The sequence below is a fragment of the Ilyonectria robusta genome (genome assembly GCF_021365365.1).
Source record: "Ilyonectria robusta strain PMI_751 chromosome Unknown BGZ61scaffold_34, whole genome shotgun sequence".
Classification (NCBI taxonomy): Eukaryota; Fungi; Ascomycota; class Sordariomycetes; order Hypocreales; family Nectriaceae; genus Ilyonectria; species Ilyonectria robusta.
In genome coordinates, this window is record NW_025764468.1 from 39420 (window position 1) to 60216 (window position 20797).

General features: G+C 53.1%; 7 protein-coding genes across 7 annotated transcripts; all 7 read right to left on the reverse strand.

The window, feature by feature from the left end:
• Nucleotides 1–420: 420 nt before the first annotated feature.
• On the reverse strand, nt 421–4266 carry BGZ61DRAFT_143567 (ankyrin repeat-containing domain protein). Its single transcript, XM_046237305.1, has 4 exons — nt 3918–4266; nt 3621–3835; nt 3448–3570; nt 421–3389 (listed from the first exon to the last, which is right to left on the reverse strand). Exons 1-4 carry the CDS (start codon nt 4052–4054, stop codon nt 553–555), a joined length of 3312 nt encoding a protein of 1103 aa, XP_046096473.1. The 5' UTR covers nt 4055–4266; the 3' UTR covers nt 421–552.
• Nucleotides 4267–6632: 2366 nt separating this feature from the next.
• Nucleotides 6633–7931, reverse strand: BGZ61DRAFT_368597 (uncharacterized protein; the record flags this gene model as incomplete). Its single annotated transcript, XM_046241904.1, has 1 exon — nt 6633–7931. The coding sequence occupies one exon, from the start codon at nt 7929–7931 to the stop codon at nt 6633–6635; it is 1299 nt and encodes a 432-aa protein (XP_046096474.1).
• Nucleotides 7932–9260: 1329 nt separating this feature from the next.
• Nucleotides 9261–10082, reverse strand: BGZ61DRAFT_297418 (uncharacterized protein; the record flags this gene model as incomplete). The annotated part of the gene is made up of 3 exons (XM_046238648.1): nt 9261–9441; nt 9562–9640; nt 9887–10082. Coding segments are annotated over 3 exons (456 nt in total), but the record flags the coding sequence as incomplete, so codon positions are not given.
• Nucleotides 10083–10415: 333 nt separating this feature from the next.
• Nucleotides 10416–11157, reverse strand: BGZ61DRAFT_301559 (uncharacterized protein; the record flags this gene model as incomplete). Its single annotated transcript, XM_046238689.1, has 2 exons — nt 10416–10577; nt 10762–11157. Coding segments are annotated over 2 exons (558 nt in total), but the record flags the coding sequence as incomplete, so codon positions are not given.
• Nucleotides 11158–11364: 207 nt separating this feature from the next.
• On the reverse strand, nt 11365–11637 carry BGZ61DRAFT_303171 (uncharacterized protein; the record flags this gene model as incomplete). Its single annotated transcript, XM_046238705.1, has 1 exon — nt 11365–11637. A coding segment is annotated over one exon (273 nt), but the record flags the coding sequence as incomplete, so codon positions are not given.
• Nucleotides 11638–12816: 1179 nt separating this feature from the next.
• BGZ61DRAFT_462931 (uncharacterized protein) lies at nt 12817–16429 on the reverse strand. Its single transcript, XM_046247367.1, has one exon. It carries the CDS (start codon nt 16177–16179, stop codon nt 13015–13017), a length of 3165 nt encoding a protein of 1054 aa, XP_046096478.1. The 5' UTR covers nt 16180–16429; the 3' UTR covers nt 12817–13014.
• On the reverse strand, nt 16428–20203 carry BGZ61DRAFT_523030 (uncharacterized protein; the record flags this gene model as incomplete). Its single annotated transcript, XM_046252573.1, has 4 exons — nt 19621–20203; nt 19397–19564; nt 18377–19344; nt 16428–18305 (listed from the first exon to the last, which is right to left on the reverse strand). The coding sequence occupies exons 1-4, from the start codon at nt 20081–20083 to the stop codon at nt 16428–16430; spliced, it is 3477 nt and encodes a 1158-aa protein (XP_046096479.1). The 5' UTR covers nt 20084–20203.
• Between the last annotated feature and the right edge of the window lie 594 nt (nt 20204–20797).

Sequence of the window (20797 nt, forward strand, 5' to 3'; positions counted from 1 at the left end):
ACCACGAATTCACGAAGGGCGGAATCAAGTACTACTTCGAGGCAGGGTGGGATGATTCCTGTGAGTTGGAGGAGAAAAGGATGGACGATGCCAATGCATGGAAGCCACTCAGTGAAAATAGCGATGCGAGATGTGATTCTCTATTCGAAAACAATTTTAAGAATTGTAACAATGGTGGTGTCGGTGGAGAGATTATGGCAGGGTGTGTGAAGTACATATTTAAAGCGTTGCCGGTGGAGTGAGCGTTTCGGGCAGCTATCTATGTACCCGCACGATTTAGTTTCTTCTTCATCGTCGCCATGTCAAGTATCCTGCCGTGGAATAAAAGCTGCTCTCGCTTGTCAATACTGATGGTAACTTGTGAGAAAAGCCTGTTCTCACAGCTTGGAATTGCCGCCAAGAACCAGGTTTAAGGAAACCGCGACTATTCGTAAATTCAAATGGAAAGAGCAGATCATTCTTGTCTATACTGTATACTCTGTTCAATAAAGGAATGCCCACACCGTATGGCTACACTTTGCTTCCCAAGACAAAACGACCATGTGCATCTCCTCATGGCCTTTTCCATTCTCGAAGGACCTTAGCAAGTATTGGATGATGATTTGAGTCCGCAAACCTTGCCGCCTCCTGACACCGCTCCTCGATTGATTCCATTTCCTTATCATTCTCCAGCAATAGGTAAACCATATCCAGACGACCACGTTCAGCGGCCCCCTGAAGCGACGTCCGTCCTTCTTTAGCCGCTGGTTCGGCGTTGACGTCTGCCCCATTCTCAAGGAGCAAGATAGCCATGTTGATGTTCCCATGTATAGCTGCGAGCTGTAATGCTGTTGCGCCGATCTCGATGGCTGGTGGAGCATTAACATCGGCGCCACGAGATATGAGGTCTCGCACGAGATGAAGATCGTTTCTCTTGGCTGCAGCTTGTAAGGCTGTAGTACCCCAACTCGGTGCTGCGGGTGCGTTGATGTCTGCCCCAGCGTCAAGCAACATCTCAACAAGGCTCTTGTGACCCTTTTCAACGGCTCTCTGAAGTGCTGTTGCAACTCGCGATTGGGTGTTTACGTCAGCCCCAGCGTCTAGCAACATCTTAACAACGCGCTCGTGACCCCTTTTAACGGATATCTGAAGTGCTGTTGTAGCCCACGATTGGGAGTGTACGTCAGCCTCAGCGTCAATGAGTATCTTTATTGCCGCTTCCGCATCTTCACTGCTTAAGCATTTAGCTGCCAAGTGGATTGGAAACACCCCGGTTGCTGACGGCTTGTTGGGGTCAGCGGAGCTGCGGATTAGTGATTCTGTGATTCCACGCGAAAACTTGTCATTGTTAAACGCATAGTGAAGAGGATTTGCTCCATCAACATGCGCGACGTGATTTAAACCAGCTCCCGAGTTTATCAGGAGGTTTACCACATCTTCATGTCTGTGTGCAACTGCGATGGCGAGAGGTGTTTGTGGGGGAGTCAGACCTGGGGCCATGTTGGGTATTCTCAACGGGTTGAGTGAGGGTCTGTTGACGTCCGCCCCGGCGTCTAGAAGCCGACCCACAAGATGGAACTGACCATTACTGGCCGCAATGGCCAAGGGTGTTGTTTCAACATTTATAGGATCCGGGTTGGCACCGTTTTCCATTAGTAGGTTGTAGATACTCTCGTTGTTGACGTTGCTGTAGGTGTCGTTGCTGTAGCCGTCGTAGTGGCAATTCCCGATGGCCGAACAGAGTGCCGTTTGACCGTTGATGATCTGGTTGACATCTGCGCCAGCATCCAGTAGTCTTTCGACCATCCCTACATCACCTCTTTTGACAGCGGCCTGGAGGGATGTTAGTCCACTCCCTAGTGATGCTGGGGCATTGACATCGGCACCCAGTTGGAGCAGTATGTTGACCAGTGCCAGGTTACCCGACGAAGCTGCAGCCTGGAGACACGTGAGACCATTATACGCGGCAGCATCAGCGTTGATGGCCCCACCGCTTTTGATAAGGAGAGTGACTAGGTCTACGTTCCCAGACTCGGCTGCAGCCTGTAAGGCTGTTCGCCCTCCTAGATGATAAGGAGCAACATTCAGATCAGCACCATTGTCCACAAAGAGACCGACTGACCCAATGTCCCCCCATCTAGCGGCTTCTTGGATAGGCGTCATCCCGGCGAGATTCCTGCTCGCGGGGATATTAACAGTAGCCCCTCGGCTCAAGAGCAAATGCGCCACCTTCTGCAGCATAGGCTTGCGCACACCCCCCGCAAAGATACTTTGAAGTGCGGTTGAACCAGATATGCTGACAGCATTAGGATTGGCACCAGCGTCCAAGAGAAACCGAATCATGGCTAGGTGGCCAAATCGCACTGATAACTGTAGCGGTGTTTCGGTGCCCAAGTATGCGTTAGTTGCCTCCACAGAGCCAAACATGTGCAAGTTTTCGTAGACAGTCGCTTCGCTAAACCACAATCCGTCGATATCCGCATCAGCCTCTAGTAAAAGCCGAGCTATTTCCTTGTTCCCACATGAAGCTGCAAGGCTAAGTGGGGTGCAGAGGGTGGGCAATGAGATCTTATTTCCGGGAACTGTGTACTTTTCCCAGGTCTGAGTACATATCACCTTGTACTTTTCTCCAAGCGGCATATTGACGTCGGCTCCAGCTTCAAGTAAGACAGTAACCGCGTCTGGGTCCACATGTGAAACAGCTGCTTGAAGCGCGGAAAGGTAACCTGCCTTGATGTGATTAACATCTGCGCCAGCCTTGATCAATATCTTGAGAATCTGGAGAGGTCGATTTTTATGCGCAAGGAAGAGGTTGAGGGGGGGGATATATTCTAATGGCCCAGGAATAGTGCCGTTAACATCAGCCCCACGATCAAGAAGTAGCTGAACTATTCCAGAATTTGCAGAAATTACTGCAGTTTGAAGAGCAGTTCTCGCGGTGAAGGTAGAATCCGCGCTGTTTGGGCTAATGCCTTGGTCGAGGAGCATCTCGACAAAGGTTTCATTGCCAATCCTGATGGCGCTCAATAGGAGATTGGATGCAAAAATCAGAGTTGTAGGTCCCCCCACTCGGAGAATCTGCTCCATGGCCAGGCTGTGCCCACCCGCAGTGACCCATCTCAACAGGGCATCCGTTTCTTCGTTGGGGAGAAGCCCATTGGAAGAGAGAAAGACGGCCCACTGGAGGACCTGGAGCAGCGGTTGGGGTTGGGATAACCTCTCGATATGGCAGTTGAAGTTGTCGCCCCGCCTTTTGGGCACCTTCTCCTCTAATAGACAGGACAAGTCGCTAAGAGCTCTTGTGTCCCCCATGTCCTGTTCCACGGAAATTCCGAAGACGTTTTTGGTCAGAGAAGTAGCAAGCTCGACCGAGGTTGGTATGAGTATGCCAGATGGCATGCTAGAGATCGCTATATGGTATGAGGTTAGCTCTGGGACACGGAGTATTCAAGATATGAGACTAAGTACCCAGTTTTGTTACGTGGTCCTGAAATTGAAACCAGGGCAGGTTGTTGTACATGATGAATGGGTCTCCTCCAGTCGAGGGCGGGGTTCTGGCTGTGACCTCGTCGTGGCCGGTCTCAAACTTGGCTTGGAGAAGGTTAGTCCTTGATAATTATTAGAGCTCTCGCACAACTTACTTGAAGCTGCCTGGAAGAATGTTGGAAGGACGGCGTATCTGTTGAGCGCCTTCCTCCGTTTCTTGCCCTCGATGACCCTTCCGCTTATGACGAGCTCAGTATCCTTTCCAGCCGCTTTTCGCTTCCGGACCAAGGCGTCGGCATGCTCCCACTCTTCTTTCTTGAAGTTCTTCCTCATGTTCCAACCATCCAGCTTGCGCACATATTGTGCCTTGCTAATTATTGGCAGATCAATATCTCGAATCAAAGTGAATAGCCAGGCTTGCAGGAGCAAAAAGGAGCGCATGAATGACTTACGTGGGTTCAAAGCCATGATCCTTTGCCATGAAACTGATCAGCTCTTCTAGTGTCTTGCCTTGCACAACATACACGTCATGTATGTGGTCTTTGTGACGATCCCACTCTGGAGCGGGGATTCTTGGCGCCCGCGACATGGTGAGATTGAGGTGGGATGAAGACGTGAAGGAGTAGAAGAGCAGTTTATCTGAAGAAATAAAACAGATGCTACCACTCCAACGAGAGAAAAGGTAAATATCCAGAGATAGAAGCTTGTGCTGAGTCTTGTCTGAAGCTGCTGGGTCCGAGATATGCGAGCAGGAGTCAGCTCTTTATGATGATGGTCGCACGCTGGAGCCTGAGGCCTAAAGACACAGCCCAGCTTCTCAAAGTGCACTATTCAAAGTGCACTTTGCATCGGGCCAAAATTTGCAATGCACGAACCCTTGTCTGGCTGCTGAGATATGGTCATTGATTGGGATGGCGTTGCCTATATCCAATCGGAGCTCTGTGGTACACACCGACAGTACGAAGTAGCTCTGTCTGACCAACGCCACAGGATACGTGGTGAGTCTAGCCAGGATGCGAGCACTGATTGGCACCGTCCAAAATTCGCTTTCTGATTAACGCCACAGGATACGCGGTGAGTCCAGCCTGACCTTCGATTTGATCCTGGTCTTGGTTGGCCATGTCCAAAATTCGCTTTCTCAATGCCCCGCAAACGTGCTGTAGGGAGCCGTGCTGGCCGTTGGTCGCATCCAAAATTCGTTTTCTCAAACCTAAGCCAAAATTCGCTGTGCACTTCCGAGCCGTTTCACTATATAGCAATGTTAGCAATGTTAGCAATGTTGGGCTTCGGGCTGCGGGTTGGGACGGGTGTTCGGGAGGGGTGAAATAACATAATTAAATGGACCAAAACCGGTCACACAGCAAGTCCTTTTGCCCGAGCGTCTTTAACTGTAAACGCGGACACGCTGTTGTGGTCAGAGCCCCACCTTGCAATTTAGGTAGCCCGGCAACTCAGGCTACATGACTGACTGAAGCGACAGCCAACTCCGGGACCTAAAATCCGCTTTGACGCACGTTCTGAACAACGCAAAGAGGATTCTTGGTCATTACTATTGCTTACACGTCCTTCAAATGTAACGTCAATGCGCGCTTTCAGACGGCCAAGGTAATGTGCAGATACAGTACGACAGCAACGTGCATCACACTCCTGATGTTGGTGCTGGCTTGGGTGCCAGGCAGCAGTGGCAAAATGCATTTCCCGCGATGCTGGGGCGAGAAAATACCGCAATCCATTGGTTTCATGAGTCTTGACTGCAGCCGGTCAGACAAGCCATATGTGGGTTTCGTACGAGGCTGGAGAGAGGGTTTCGATCACACCCAACACCGACAATGCAATGACGTAGTTTTCTCTTTCCGCGGGAAAGGGATAACGTAGATCACCCAGCCGGGCTCTAAGATCGGCCCGCTCCACGCCGATCTGGTCGTGATATCCATTCGGGTCGCACTTGCTACAATGCCCCGCTGACTCCGTCCTCCTCCAACCACAATTCCCGCGCGGTCTCCACTCCACTGCTTATGCATGTTCTTCTAGGCAATAACGTCTTGCTCGTCTCGTTTGAAAGTGACCATCCAAAGCTGAACGCAAGTCCTTCTTAGCTCTCTAGCGTGCGTTCAGCTCTGAATCTGCCTGCGTGTCGAAAGGGCCATTGAGATAGCCCTGTGCCCCGGACACAAACTGATCGCCTGCCTGCAATCAGACGCCAAATTGACTGCTTTGCATGCGCTTGATGGTTTTATGTGATCTGTCTTGACTGCTTGGCTCTCGTACGCTTATGGCTATGGCTAAGCTGCGCGGGGGTTGGGTAGCGCGTGGAAAGAGAACTTTTTGGCCCAATGGAAGCTCACGAGCTCGCCGGCAACAACAACCCATTGGGCCATCCGGCAGGAAGCAAGCCACTCGCGGAACACATGCGCCAAAAACGCTTTGGCCGTCCGAACATCGCATTTACTTGGGTAGTCACTAGAGACAAGATCGCGGGGGGAAGTGAACACAGGTAAGACCAAAGCTCTAACCCTACTTGAAAATTCCAGTGTCGCCCAGAGTGAAGCGGAAATTGAACGAGGATCAGTCATGCTTGTGATGGTAAACACTTATTTGAAAAGCAATTAAGTTGTCTGTATTTCCTGCAAAAGTGTTGCGTACACCTTGTTGCCGCCCGATCTAGCTCAGCCTGAACCACGCCAACAAAATCGAGGTAAAAAATTGGAAATGGCTACCAGGCCGGCACCACGACGACCGCCAGCTTCCGCACGAACTTGCTTTCCAGCGCACTCTACGAGATAGCGAAAAATCAGGGACTATGTGCATTTGGCTAGATTTTTCTTGCTCTATAATATATCTCACTTTGGCTTGAATTCTAAGAGGTTTTGTCCCCTGAACTCACCTGGGACCGTAACCCCCATATTTCGATATGAGAGAGTCGTTTGGCGGCACCCTAGTATGATGGCGATCAGATTGAGCATATCGAGGCAAGTGCATGGCTTGGCCGGGAAGTCCGGTCGATGGGAGGCATGGGACTATTAGGATCATGAAGAGGACATGCACAGAGAATTAGTATAGTCCATGACCTTTTAGCTTCCGTCTAGCACGACGTCCCACTCCTCCCATTCTATTGCCCAAGGACTGTGTGTATACACTTCGGCTAACGAATGCTTCTGTCCAGTCCTTCAGGCGGAGTCCAGGTCGATAGATGTTAAAACATCAGTTATCCACTCTCCGAACACAGATGTGGACCACCTTGCAAGCTCAGCCAACACTGCCATTACAGTGTACAATCCAATGATATTCTTCGTATCACCAATTGACATATCTCCGACGATGTCTATGTGATCCCCTCGGTCGCAGGCGAAGAATATCTTCCACTCGTGTCCCACAACTAGCAGCAAGGGAAGTGTGATGATGCGGCGTTCGCCATCCGTCGATTTTGTCGCACCAGAGTTGAGCAAGGCTCTCATACGCTGATGCCACGCAGCTGACCATACTCCAAGCTGTAACTTGCCCTCCTCGGCTGATCCGGAAGCCTTCGTCTCGATACTGACGGAGATGGGGCGGAATTGGAGGGGGGGGTATTGAGTCTGGTTAATATACTGCACACCCCCCGGCTGAGCCAGAACAGTCCTATGGATCAAGTTGGCGAATTTAGTGTCGGCAACAGAGGAATGTTCATCATCCGGTGCCAATACGAGAACGAAATCAACCATCTTGCCAGTGACCAAGTTCCCGCCACCGGTTGTAGGAGGAATAAATGCTGGAGCAATCTGGGAGGTCGTCACGTACTCTTTCATGACGCATCGATGCCGCGATAGGGCGAGGTCAAGCAATGGACCGTGGACCTCGATGTTCCATGCACCTTCGGATCGTCCAAGACGCATACTGTCGCGAGCAGCTGACTCAATTTTTTTGAGCGCCTGCAGCTCGGCCGAGGCGTCGTGTTGCTCGCCTTCGTTCTGAGCAACGTCGTCGGCATTAGCCTCTCCAGCGTCGGCACTCATAAACCAATCATCCCGTATATTTCGACGAAGTATGGATTGAACGTCCTCTCGAGCGTTTTGTGGCAAGAACCGGTCGTGTTCTACCGTGATTTCATATATCCGGTTATACAACGATTGCATATCTGCAGGCAATTGGGCGGCTGCATCGTCCTCTAAGGCGACATACTCGATCGGCTTTTCGAGTGCACGTAGGCTTTGAGGGCGTTTGGAAGGGCTGTTGCCACGTCGGCTCGAGTTCTGCGAAACTTGCGAAGACGAAGCCGTTGAGGGTGCTCGGAGTGCAGTTGGAGGGCGGGAAAGGCGGAAGGGTACGGTCGATGCATGCTGCGAATTCTGCGATGTGGGCGTTCGGTCGATATCAAAGTCTAGCTGTGAATGTGTCCCCGGCTGAGGACTCGAAAAGACATCGCCGTCGTTGCCTTTGTCGTCGTCGTCGCCGCTAAGTTTTCGTCGTTTTGGAGATGCGATGGACATGCTCCTATTAGATAGGGAAGGTGTTGGTATTTCGCGGCCCCGAGACCTGATGGCAGTCTGAAACTCTTGAGGTTGATTCTTGCGCTTCTTGTTGGGGCGGATAAGAGTGTCCAGCCACGCCTCGATGTAGTCTGACCACTCGATGTTCTCCGTTTCGTTCGTCATTTTGGGTGTGAAGGGTACTCTGACCCAGTCATCAGCAGACGGGTAGCTGCATGTTAAGAAGAGGGGCAGTTCTTGGGAGTAGCCGAGAAAGGCATAGCGGCGTTGGCATGGCAATCGACTCTCTGGCATGGGAAAACCTCGGTTATTGTCGAGTGGTTGATAGAGTGACTTGGCTAGTGCTGGTCAAGGAAGCCGGAGTTTATCCTAGTATGGGTCCAGCACTCCGGACGTTCCCGTCACAATGGGCATAATAAACTTAGTAGTGCAGCCTTAAGAAACTAATCTAGGAAATCTAGAAAATCATTTTGCAGCTCGCTGAGTGAATCCTCTGCTCACTTCCACTGTACACGTGAATGCTTCGCGTTCCTTACGTAATACGCGTTGTGTGCTGGGGACAGTTTTGATTGGTTGAGGGTAAATCAAATCTACCTCAACATTTTAAATCAAATCTACCCCCTGTCATGTGGGGCACAAAAATCAAGTCTACTGCAATTGAGAAGAGCATTGACTACTAGGGTATCCCGGCCGCCAGCGGGTTCTCGCCCAGCACCAGCTTTCCCAAGAAGCGTTCTCTACCGTGAGTCCGATTTCGCCCTGGATATCTATCGAAAACCACCGGCGCATGCCATTTTTGGCCCTCGGCGCTAGCCCTCCTGGCGAAGGGTATGGCAACACCCAATGGTACGCAAAAAGGTAGCATCGAAGTCGACGTGCGAATACCTGTGATAGCCTACGCTCCGCTGGATTCTGCTGCAATGTAGCACATATCCACTGATGAAGCTTCCGAAACGGCTTGTTTTCCCAATGGTCTCGCAGCCGGCCATCATTAAACCCGAATAACGCTTGAGCAGCCTCATGAGGGCTCTTGAAATTCGCATGATTACCTGATACCGCAGTCATACCATTGATCAAGGCAGCTAAAAGACCTTTGCGACAAAAATGGACATGATCGTCCAAGATCGCAGTACGAACCTCAGGGCGGAGGTCACGCTGAATAGAATGCAGAACGTCAACCCTCATTTGCCGTAGACAAATGTGACAAAGCCATGACACAATTTGATCGATGATAACTTCTTCCCCAGGATACCGTCGGAGCCACTCGAGGCCCAAGTCAGCACGGCGACTGAGGTCAAAGAAATGCTTAACATGGCCACCGCGTTTTAGATATCGTTGTTGGAGAGTGCCATTCCCGAATAAAACTGAATCGGTAATGTCCGGAAGGAACCTCAACAGAGCCCAGTCGATACGAGGCTCAATCCAGCAGTAGCCATACTGCTCTAATGTTTGACCAAAGCCAAGGCCGTAACGCACTTGTGGCGAGCCTATTGGTTGTGGCAGGTCCCGTCTACTCCACCATAGCGCCCCTTCTCGGGAGTAATCATGTCCCCCAACTGCAACTCGGAGACATCGGAGAAACATGTCCATTATTTTGGTCTGCTCCCATGTCGTCAGACCCGTAGAACACTGGGCTCGGACCAGCTCAAACCCGGTCGTAAACTTATTAATGTTGTGCCAGACGAAATTAACAAAAACAGGACTGCGAACTGCCCATAAATAAGGTGGACGCCCTGGTAGCTTGATGGAGCGGGTTTCCGGGGTTAGAGAGCGTAGGACTGTTAGGACGCTTTGGAACAAGGTCCACGAAATACGATATTCCTCCCGGACACCGAAGGATCGTTGCTTAGAATCTGTTAGGCCATGATGACAACGGCGCTTGCTGGCCAGATACGCTCGATCTGTTATACTCTGTCCCGATGTTGGCTTGCCGTAAATGTTCTGCACACCATGACGGAGCTGAGGGTCCAATGCCATGTGCCGTAGATCCGGGTTTTGAAATGGAAACGTGCGAGTAGCGTCTATGATCTCCTTGGTGAGACTGTACATTTGGCCATATAGGATGCCTCCGCGACGGAGTCGAGAGCTTGGAGGCGTCAATGTAGTCATGCCACCTGCATCCCGAAGCATTGACTCATGATAGAAGTTTTGACCAGACTTTGGAGTATTCCCATCGTAGAGCTGGTTAAGGTGGCGGCGGATGCAACAGCGCCGCCAGAGGTACGTCTGAGCTTCGTGTGACGAAACATTGCTATCTCGTGCCACTGGGCCGCTGTGTGGTGGACAGGTCTCTTTGCCCACGTCGATGTAGAACCGATCACTGCATACGTGGGAGAAGTCTAGAACTCGGTGAAGTTCGGAATCAAAGTTTTCCATGACTGCAAGCAGATCGGATGGCGCGTCGGGATATTTGAATAGAAGTTTGGTGCCTTTGGCCTCCACGAAGAGCTCTGGATCGCGAAAGTCCTGCGATCCTGGTTGGCGTATCGCTGCGAGAATATTGTCCCACAGTTGCTGCAAACCTTGCGGTGGTAGGAAATAGGACATCTCTAATTGGCCCCGATAGCTAGGGGTCTCGAGCAGACGATCCTCCACCTGGGGAGCACGGCAGGTAGCTAATGCGTGACGATAACTTGCCGGTAAGTGCTGGAGTCGATCAACATCATAGACTTGACGGGCAGCGGGTGATACGTGATGAACCGGTCTTGGGCCTGGTGCTTAAGACTGGCATTATATGTAACATCATGTGAGAAAGGAGACCTTATGCTCCCGTCCTCAACTGTAGTCTTAGCTCGTCATCCATCTTTCTACATCTACATGACAACCTCACTTTATGTGACCTCCGCGATATATGCGCATCAGCGGGATAGAAGATATTATCAAACCACCGCGAGAGCTGCTCATCAGTTAACCGATTGAAGTCGTGGTAGCATGGCAAATGCGGAAAGAACAGGTGAAATGTAATGAAATCGGCGCCTTCAATCTTGGCGAAGATGAAATGGGGTACATCTTTCAGTCGTGACGGAATCAGTCGGGGCCGCCCTGAGTCTGGATCCACGCGATCCAGGGTCAAGTGAACGTCTGTGCCAATATTCTGATGATACTGAGGAGCAGAATAAAATCGAATACCGTGAACCGCCGCTGCTGGAGAATCCACGAAGCCTAAGATGCTGTCGATGTCAAACGAAATGACAGGAGCATTGCAAAGAGTCCTCTCAGCATGCAGGCAAGCCTGCTTGGGTCTACCATCGAAATGTTGGTTCGTATCACCAGAGAACAAAGCTTGCCATTGGCTAGGGCTCAGACGCATTGTCTCGTGATTAGTTTGAGGGGACAGGATGTAATTTTTATCAAGTGTGTGAGGCACATTACGCGGGAACAGTTGATCCAGCCGATAATGGTTATGCGCCCCCTCCTCTTCGATATGCGTTGCCAGGTCTTTTCGATGCTTCTCGGTGCCACAACCATGGATCCCGACCAGAAACTGCTGAATAAACTTCTCTGTGGAATATTCCACGTCAGACCAGGTGTTGCCGTCGGGAAAACCCGCTTCCTGTTCAGCATAGAACTCTGGAATTTGAGATTCTGTCTGAGCTTCATGCTCTTCAATATAGTGAACGTTAACGGGGGTCTCATCGCCATAGGTATCCTTCCCAATGCGAATAGCATTGGGGTCACCATCCTCTTGGCTAGATGTAACGGATATGTTCTCGGCAGGGATATCACCTTGTCCAAACTCCTCAATGTCGTCTGACGCACTACTGGGCCCCGACTGCCGAGTCTCCGTCCCTGGCTCAACAACTTGACACGGCGACTCAGTTTGATGGTCTGCGGTATGAATGTTTTGTTTCGCTTTTCGACATCGCCGGTAGTCCTGTGCCCGTTTTGCCTCTAGGCGACGCCGACGTACCACAGCTGGGTCGTGTTCTTGAGGGTCAACAAATTTGAATCGAGCAGTTGTTTCCTCGACGAGTGACATGACCGACTGTTAATTACCGAAGCAATTAGTATTGTAAAGTTCGAAAGGGTGGTAGGCAAAAAATAGATAGAAGGCTCTGGGGATTGTGATAGAGTTTTAGATAACTCTGCAGTTCCTCGAGGACACCTCCGCCCCTTATTTGCCTGTAGAGGTGCGGTTTCACATAAATGAAGGAGGTAGCCTTACATCATTCTCGTCAGAGAATCCCAACTAACCTAATCAGGAAATCGTCACGCTCACCAAGAATTGTACTAGTCCAAAGGAGGAAATCGTCACGGTCTAGCGATAGCGGTCCGTATTACCGAGTTTGACACGGCAACTACAACAGCAATATAGATCTAATCATTTTAAAAATTGCATTTTCATGTTCTTTGGGCATTAAAATTCCCAAGGTGACTAAATCAAAGAAAAACCTTGGTTGTGGCTCTGAAGATCTACTACCAAATTGGCCCCTAGAATAGTAGCCAGGCGAGCATCTCGCTGTCGCTCCTCGCGGTTGTCGTCGACGTCGTTGCGCCACTGCATGCAGTCGATGCCTAAGTCCTGCGCTCTTGAGGCTAAGTCTTTGGCAAGTGCCACAAACGGCACGACCACAATGTTCATTGGCCCACCCGGTCCGCGGTCCTCCTCGAGCAGCGCCGGCAGCAGAAAGAATATGCTCTTACCACCGCCGGTGGGCAGCACAATGGTAAGCATTTCGCTCCGCACCCCGTCATTGTGCATTGCCATAATTCGATACATACCTTCCTGCTGCTGTTGGGACTTCCAGCTAGCGCTCTCTCCAAGCATCCTCCTAAGCCCTGCATCGATCAACCACGGCCCGAATTCGCACTGCTGCCCATGGTGGTATTGAAATGAGAAGATTTAAGTTGCTTAATTCATACTAAATAAATAGTAGGAGAACTACTATTTATGTACAGGCACGATCTCTGTGGAATGTTCCACCTTCTTCCACACCTTTGCCACCGACTTGGTCGCCTCACACTTGTGATCTCCAACAGTCTCGGAGCCCCCGTAGGTGCGCTGGAAATCCGTTGTAGACCGGCCACGGCTCCCGATCTGCCCTGTCCCCGACAGCATCCTCGACCACCGCTGCCTTATCCTCTAGATCGCGTGCTGCCTGCTGCCGCTATAGTCAGTAGCCAATGAAGGTGCCATGATCTCAAAGTAGACGATTCGCCCTTTGGCAGACGAGAAAGTCTGTGCATAGCATCTGCTGATCAGTCCCCTCTCCCAAGCTAGTAAAGGACGCATGCCAAGCTTATGTGTTGATATATGATCAAGAATAGAGTCCCAACGGGACGTCAAATGTTGGCAGACGTTACATCGAAATACTATAAAAATCCGGAGGCCGGGAATAGCCGGGATCTTCTCGCGTGGAAGAACAAGATCGTTCAGCGGCAAGAGCTGGAGGGTACTAAAGCGCTGGATATAAGCCTTGCAGGTAGGGCCTAGGATACGGTGGGTGCGGTTGAGGTGGCTGTAAAGTGGCTTTTTCCCCGGGCTAATGGCAGACTTACACGCGACGCATATAAGGATCTGATGCTCCGCGTTGTAGATAAAGCCTGGGGGCAGTTGCGCCGTCATGACTTCAGAGCTTGATTGGATATCGCAGGTGACACAGCTCGCACTAGTTCCTTTCACTTCTTCTCGTAGCGCTTCATATCTGACAACTGTCCCTCGTCCTTTCTTTCGACGCTCTGGATTGGGTGTCCATACACCTGCTGGGCTACATTGTGATATACCCTCAGATTCTGCGCTCTCCTTTGCTATACAATGACGGTTATAGTATTCCTGGTTCCAGCTTTGCCATAGAGTCGATAGCTGGCGGTACATCTCGAGGAGCTCGGCCTGGAGTCGACTCGGGAGGGCTGTGTCGATGGCGTAGCCTGTCAGAAGCATCCTTGGCCGGTGTCCGACTCCGGCCGCCAGGACCCGAATCGGATCGCTCCCTTCGCTCGGGTGGTAGCAGTTCCTCTTCTTGATCAGGTCGCGGATATGACGCTTCGCAATAGCGATCGCCGCCTGGCGGTAGAGCGAAATGGTCCATGGTGTCTGCAAAGTTTGAGTTAGTTCCTTGAGAGCCTCTGTCGCCTGCGAGGGAGACATGTGCCTCCTCTTGTGCCTGGGGTCTGAGAAGAGAAATTCGTTGCTATGATAGTGCGGCAGCTCGAGTTGAGTGGCGAGGAAGTCCAGAAAGGGGCGGATGTATGCGACATAGGTCACAAAGGATATGCCGAGCTCATCTGGCAGGTAACGGACAACGTAGAACGCGTGATTGGTTGAGGCGCGAGCTTTGTTGTAGCTGATGATGATCATGACCTGCCCTTCGCGGATGCACATATTTCTGATGGCCAGCCTGGTATTGCGGAAGCGGATGCCCGTGGTCTCCGTAGCCCGACCCGGAAGCCCAGACGTGATGTGGAATGCAGAGAAGCCCTGTTTGGACATCTTGGCTCCTGCCTCTAGGTAAGCTAAGCACGGCTCTGGTAGCCAGTGACCTGACTTAGCCAGTGCTTTGCCGCGGAATGTGGATGACCAAGCACGACGTGCCATCGCCTTGTATGTCCCTGACAGTCGGTTTTCCGAGTGATCAAGGAAACTCCATCCAGGCGTCTGACAAGTCAGGTCGTCGCGAATTGCAGAAAGATCGATTACAGGGTCCCAGCCCAGCATCAGCTCGGCAACTAACTCCTTTACCTGTGCGATTGCTGCCCGATATGTCGTACAGAACTCGGACAATCGTATCACTTTGTGATTGCCAATCGTGAACGAGCCCCCATCCGGTGCCCAGGTAAGCGTCGCGCGCGCCCCCTCCTTCCGCGCTATGCTCTTGCCGAAAGCTTTGAGCTCGATCAGCTCGGCCAGCGGTGAGTAGCATCCCCTAAGCATATACTTGGTCCGAATCGCCTCTAGGCGCTCAGGGTGTGACGGGTACGCAGCTCGGCACGGCCAGCGGTATACAAGCGTATCGTAGCTGAACCTCGGTAGGCTGTACTCGAGGAACAACAGCCGGCCAACCCAGACCAGGGCTGCGAGATCCGGGGTGTAGTCGTATGCGTTGCGGTACGCCAAGGACGATGGGTGAATACCCAAAACGGCTACAAAGTGTACGATAGTGGAGCACGTCATGGCTCCATCTTGGCTCTGGTAGGTCCAGAACATCATCGAGAGCTGCAATAAAGCCTCTGACAACTCCAGACGGATACCTTGGGGAAGGCGGAAGGTGGCCTGACTCGCCCTAAGGTCCGGGATATAGCCAGATTGCATCACCTCGTCATCGTCATCGTCCTGAGACCTATCGCCTCTATCCTCATCCTTCTTTCTGTCGTTATCGCTGCGATCATCTGTGTAGTCGCTGTCGCTATCATTTTCGCTGTCGCTTTCGCTTTGGCTGTCTGAATCACTGCCACTATAGCTTTGGCTGTCCTCCTCCTCGTCATCATTGTTATCGGGATCGCGAGGTTCACCGCTCTCGCCCGTAGCTTGGTCGCCGTTTTCTCTAGCTCTCACCATATCCGATGCCAAGTTCAATATGTGCCTCATCATCTGCACGTCATCGCCACGCAGCGGCACGTTATGTATATCCCGGCGTAATGATGGGCTCATCTCGAAAGCCCGGAATATGTAGCAGATGAACTTCTTCCACTTCGACTTATACCCTCGAGCTGTAGCAGCTGACATGACACGTAGGGGGCGATGTCGGAACATGTCCTGCTGGTAGCTCGTGAGCCAGCAACGCAATTGGTAGGGAGTGCATGTGAGTGTATCCTCGGCCCGGTCAAACATGTCGTCCACGGCGTGCATCAGCACTCGCATCCGGGCTTCGCTTGCTGCTGTGCTGCGTAGCAATTCTCCCCTCCACCTCCCAAGCACAAGATCCTCCTTATACGTATTGGGGCCTCGAACAGGCAGTCTCGCAGATGCGGTGATGATATCAAGCGGTCGGTTACAAAACCGTTGCGGCCACCCCGTATGCTTCAACCAGGGCGTCGTCTCGCTATCCTCGGTACAGGAGTGCTCCTGGCCCTCTCGCTGCATACGCAGCTCCCTTAATCGTATACGTTTATCCTCGGCAATCTCCTGGACGTGGAGGATATGGTCATAGAGTTCCCGTGCGGGCTGGGGTGGCGACATCCATAGCTCGAGCGGACCGTCTCTAAGCGGCTTATAAGAAGGAGGAGGGGAGCTCGTAGCCGGTGGCGTTGCCAGTTGCAGGGGCGAGTGCTTGCCTATATCGGACTCTGGCCGTAACGCAGGGAGGGACATGACGATGATGATAGTGTCCTCAGGGTTTGAAGTGGTGTTATGATGAAAAGGAGAGAAATCGCTCCTCCTCCCGTACAAGGATAGATAGGGCCTACTCCTATTGGCGTCCGGCACTCGGTAAACGGAGTAAAATTAAGGGGTCTTTTTTTAATGAAAAAGGCCGTAGGCGATAGAATGTCCCCCGGTTCGCGGTGTCACGGGCCAGATGAGATCAACTCAAGAGGTAATGCCACTGTATTGCGAGGATACTACGATGGAGAGGAAAGAGAGAAAGCGGGCAGGCGCGTAGACGCGTAGACGCGTTGATAGTCCCTGTGGCCTGCCCCGTGCGCCCTAGTTACGTATCGGCCCCACCCTGGGTCCAGCACTCCGGACGCTACCGTCACACGCGGGCCCTTGTGTGGGGCCGAGCGGGATTGACGTGAAAAAGGACGAGACAAGATAATGATTGGGCAGGCTGAGCAGGGGACGGCTTTTTGACGGAAAAAGGATGCGAGACTAGTAGTCCTGTAGCTGCGAATCAGGAGCTGTGAGAGGATGCCGAGCACATCTTCGGCCTGCTCCCGCGTGCGCATGTCCTTACTGATGGCGAGGCTGATCACCTGGTCGATGAGGTGCCGGGACTGCCGCAGCGATGCCTCTTCCAGCCAGTGTGCCTTGATGACGAGTTGCGGCACCTGCAGCAGGTCCGTCGCCCAGTCGTAGAGCCGAAGCTCGTGCCAGTCCACCACGTCTTTCGGGAAGAAGGCGAACCCCCGTCGCTCTCTAGAGCGGGCCATATCAAGACCGATCCTGCCCCCGGCAGCGGCCGTAAGGGGCGCAGACAGTATCCTGGCGAGTGCATAAGGCTGATGATTGATGAACTGCCGGAGTGCAAGCGTCACGATGGCATAGAGCGATGCCGCCGACTGCGGGGTCGAGGGGTCTCGCGCCCAGTACGACATGATGTAGTCCATGAGCCGCAGGTGCTTGTCGATATTCTGCCGCACGAACGCGTTGAAGTCCCCAGCCGCGAGCACGTAGAAGGCATCCCGGTCCGGTGTCACGGCAACAGCGCCCGGCTCGTCAGATAATCGGTTTGCCCGCTTGACCAGTCGCCACCAAGCCTCCTCCGCTGGCCACAACTGAGCCGCGAGTGTTGTCGTGATGCGCAGCTCGACCCGCCAGCCGTACCCCCGTGACGGGTCCTCGAGGTTGCTGGACATGCGCTGGATCGACTGCGATAGTGCCCGCTCCGCGTCCTGGCGGCTAGCCTTGATGTTACCCTCTCTGGCCACTGCCGCCCAGGCCTCATCGCTATGGGCGAGGTTGAAGATATTAGGGTGCGAGAAGGCCCAGACGGCGGCCACGTTGAAGTTGCCCTCCTCCACTGTGTAGGACTGTATGTACGAGACGCCGCGCCTAAAGATAGGACTGGTCCTCCTGGGCTCCGAGGTGATCGAAATGGAGTCTCGCAGCATATGTACCGGGTACTCAGTCGTCACGGCGCGCGGGATCCGGGGAGGCTTCCAACCCTCTGCTGTAGCCTGCTCCTCCTCGCTCCCCCTTTCACATGGGGCCCGGCCGTCGTCTCCGTCGTAGCCATGTTCACCCTCACCCCCCTCATCTTCCTGGCTTCTACCTGCCTCACCATCCCAGTCACTGTCATCTTCGTCCTCGCTGCCGCCAGTCACGTCCTCCACCCGCGGGACTGCCCTCCCGAGCAGAGCCTCACTGGACTGCCCGTAGAGAAAACGCAAGGTGTTGTACTGGCAGCACCGCCGAGCCAGAACGTTATGCCCACCTCTCGTTGGCAGGAACTCGGACGCCACATCGACAAGTTGGGTTTGCCTCCACGGCGTCGGTTCTGTCCTATTGCAGCGTTGAGCAGGGCTATCACTGCAACTGCTGGCTGTCGGCTCCGGTTCGAGTCTGACAACGCCGCACCTGGCGCGGAAGTCTCCCAGCACCCCCGCGATGCTGCTGCCGGAAGACTGGTGCCACAGCTTGGTGTCCTTGTAGCTGCAGAGGAAGATGGCATCGCCAAACTGCCACAATCCACTGGCATCGTCCGTCTCCCGCACGCTCCCACCGCCGGGCTGGAGCCCGTCTGCTGCCATGTCGCGCTCCGCCCGAGCGAGCGCCTCCTGCATGACGCTCCACAGCCTGGGGAGGTTCTCCTCGCTATATGGCACTTCAACGGCCGCGCCGCGCGCACAGCTGCCGAGCCCGTGGACTCCTTGGCGATACGTGACGCTGCCCGGGCGGAGTCATAGCTTCCGGGCAAATGGTGCGCAAAGTGCGGCCCGATCTTCTCGATGCTCGGCCTGATGAAGCCGTCGAAGAATAACCGGCTCTGATCCTCTCGCAGAGGCACGGGGCCCTTCTTGCGGCGCTTCTCATCGTAGAGCCGCGGGAAGAACATATAGACCGTTCGTGGCCTCTGGTGCGCAAGGACGGTGTGCGGGATCTGATAGATCGGGACCTGCTTGATCTTCTCTCCCACCCGTATGGGCACGCGAACGTGAATGGACTTGGTGAGGAGGAGGCTCGGTTGGGCCGTGATGCATATGTTCAGCGGCCCTCTCAGGCTGTGCGGGTCTTTCGTGACGTGTAGGAAGCTGTCGATGTCGTGGATGGCGGGCGCCAACTTCCGCTCCGCCACGTCGTCTCTGTGGAGGCAGACCTCGGCGTCCAACCAGTCTTGGTCCTCGTGCCAGCCCGCGAATTGGGCCTCTAGCCGGCTGGCCGGCGGCAGCTGGTCGCGACGAAGACCCGTGACGGACGCATCAAGGGGCCGGACGGTCCGGTCCAGGCCGAACTGTCGTGACTGTTCCTCTCGCTCGGCGAAGGACAAGCCGCTGACTCTTGCGCTGGACCCAGCCCATGTCTCACGTAGGTGCAGATGGCGGCGGCAGTTCGCGAGGTGCAATGCGTCTTGGTCCTTGTGTTGATTCGCCGGGCATGACACCAGGCCGGCGGTGAGGATATAGACGATACGTCGAGCCAGCTTCTCTCCTTCGTCCAAGCCTTCCTCTTCGACCCAATTGTAAATTTCCTGGCGGCTAGGCAGCTCGCCAGCGAGGGGCTCGGCTCGTTCTTCATTGTGCGCTTCGTCGGGAGGATGCTCGTCCGTCATAATGTTATTGTCGCGTAGGTCTTCGTCGCCGTTCATGCCATCATCATCTAGGATAGTTTGTTAGTTGACCTGTGTTTCGTATAGCGATGAGTGTTATACATGGGTAGGACCCGTGACTGCGTGAAGTTGTCGAAGGGATATACCACGCGCTCTCGTCCTCCTCCGCCAGGTCGATCTGCATATCGGAGCCGAATACTGGTGAATGGTCATTCGGCAGCACGTCACTGTCCAGAGCAGCTGCGTCTGTCATACTGTCCTCCATGGAATCTATTAATGCCATCTAGGTATTAGTATGTAAAGGTCTGGGGCCTGGGAGAGCATACCTGGTATACATTCCTTTCGGCCGTATTGCCATCTGACTAGAGGTCTAGGTGAGGCCGGCTCATCCAAATTTCTGCATCGTTGCAACCTGGCATTCACTGAGGAGTCGTTAGGTGATGAAGAAATGTCTGAGCTCAGACAAGATGGCTCGGGGAAGGCAGGTTTTGTTGCGACAGAGCCTATGCCAGTGTCATTGCCTAGTCTGCTGGCAGAGGTACTGCTGCTGGTGGCAGAGGAGAAGTCCGACCGCAGCGTGCCGGAGCTTGCCGGTGTTGACGCCGTTCTTCTTCCGGACACCACGGGCAACGGCGAACTTGACTGCAGGTATCGCAAAATGGTGTTCTGGGGTCTGGTTGCACGCATATTGGATGAAGATGACGACGAGGAGGAAATACCTCCCCTGCGATCCCTGGGCTTAGAGCGCATTTTTGACGTGCCCTTGGCCTTCTGACGCTCTGGGGCCATGATGATGATGATGATGCAAATGTGTGACGTGTAAAGATGGCGTCGACCTAGTCTGAGTACATTACCTGGGCTTATTATGAAGATGCTGCGGGATAGGTCTAGGGTAATCAACAATAGAACCACTACAAACAACAGAGGTCTTAGAGACCCCCTTAAATTTCTAGATATATATCAAGCAGCAAGCTGCATTCTAAACATGCACCAAGTCTATTGTTTGATTAGATATAAATCGATCATTTCCTTCTATGCGTATCAGATCAGCATGCTATCACATATGTGATAGGGGTTTCCATGTAAAGGATCAACATACCGGTCCCAACCTAGACGTTTTCGACAAGAAGACCAGACTAGATCGTTTGAGCAGGGACCTTAGCGTGACATACCCTGGCAGCCGTGGGAAATTACTGATGTATTCATCGGTTCATTATAAGCAACCCCCTTTCCTCCCTCGTCTGCAATGGGAAGAGAAAGGAGGAGGCCGCGGAAAGAAATCATCATCACCATCAAGAGGCAGATCAACAGTAATGTCACCAGCAGGCAGAAAAAGAACGACGGCCCCGGCCGCGGCCGTGACGGCGAGGCCTGCAAAACGTGTCCGCTTGCCCGACTACGCCGGCGGCTCTTCCAGCACGTCTAGACCTCGACCCGGGAGGCTCGGATCGCCTGTACGCCACGGTCTGGACAACAGCGGCACTACGGCTGTCAGGAGTGACA

Coding starts and splice junctions, on each gene's coding strand:
- BGZ61DRAFT_143567 (XM_046237305.1), bottom strand. CDS start 4,054: ATGTCGCGGGCGCCAAGAATCCCCGCTCCAGAGTGGGATCGTCACAAA. Junction 3,571..3,620: donor ATTCTTCCAGGCAGCTTCAA/GTAAGTTGTGCG, acceptor ACCTTCTCCAAG/CCAAGTTTGAGACCGGCCAC. Junction 3,390..3,447: donor GGACCACGTAACAAAACTGG/GTACTTAGTCTC, acceptor CATACCATATAG/CGATCTCTAGCATGCCATCT.
- BGZ61DRAFT_462931 (XM_046247367.1), bottom strand. CDS start 16,179: ATGTCCCTCCCTGCGTTACGGCCAGAGTCCGATATAGGCAAGCACTCG.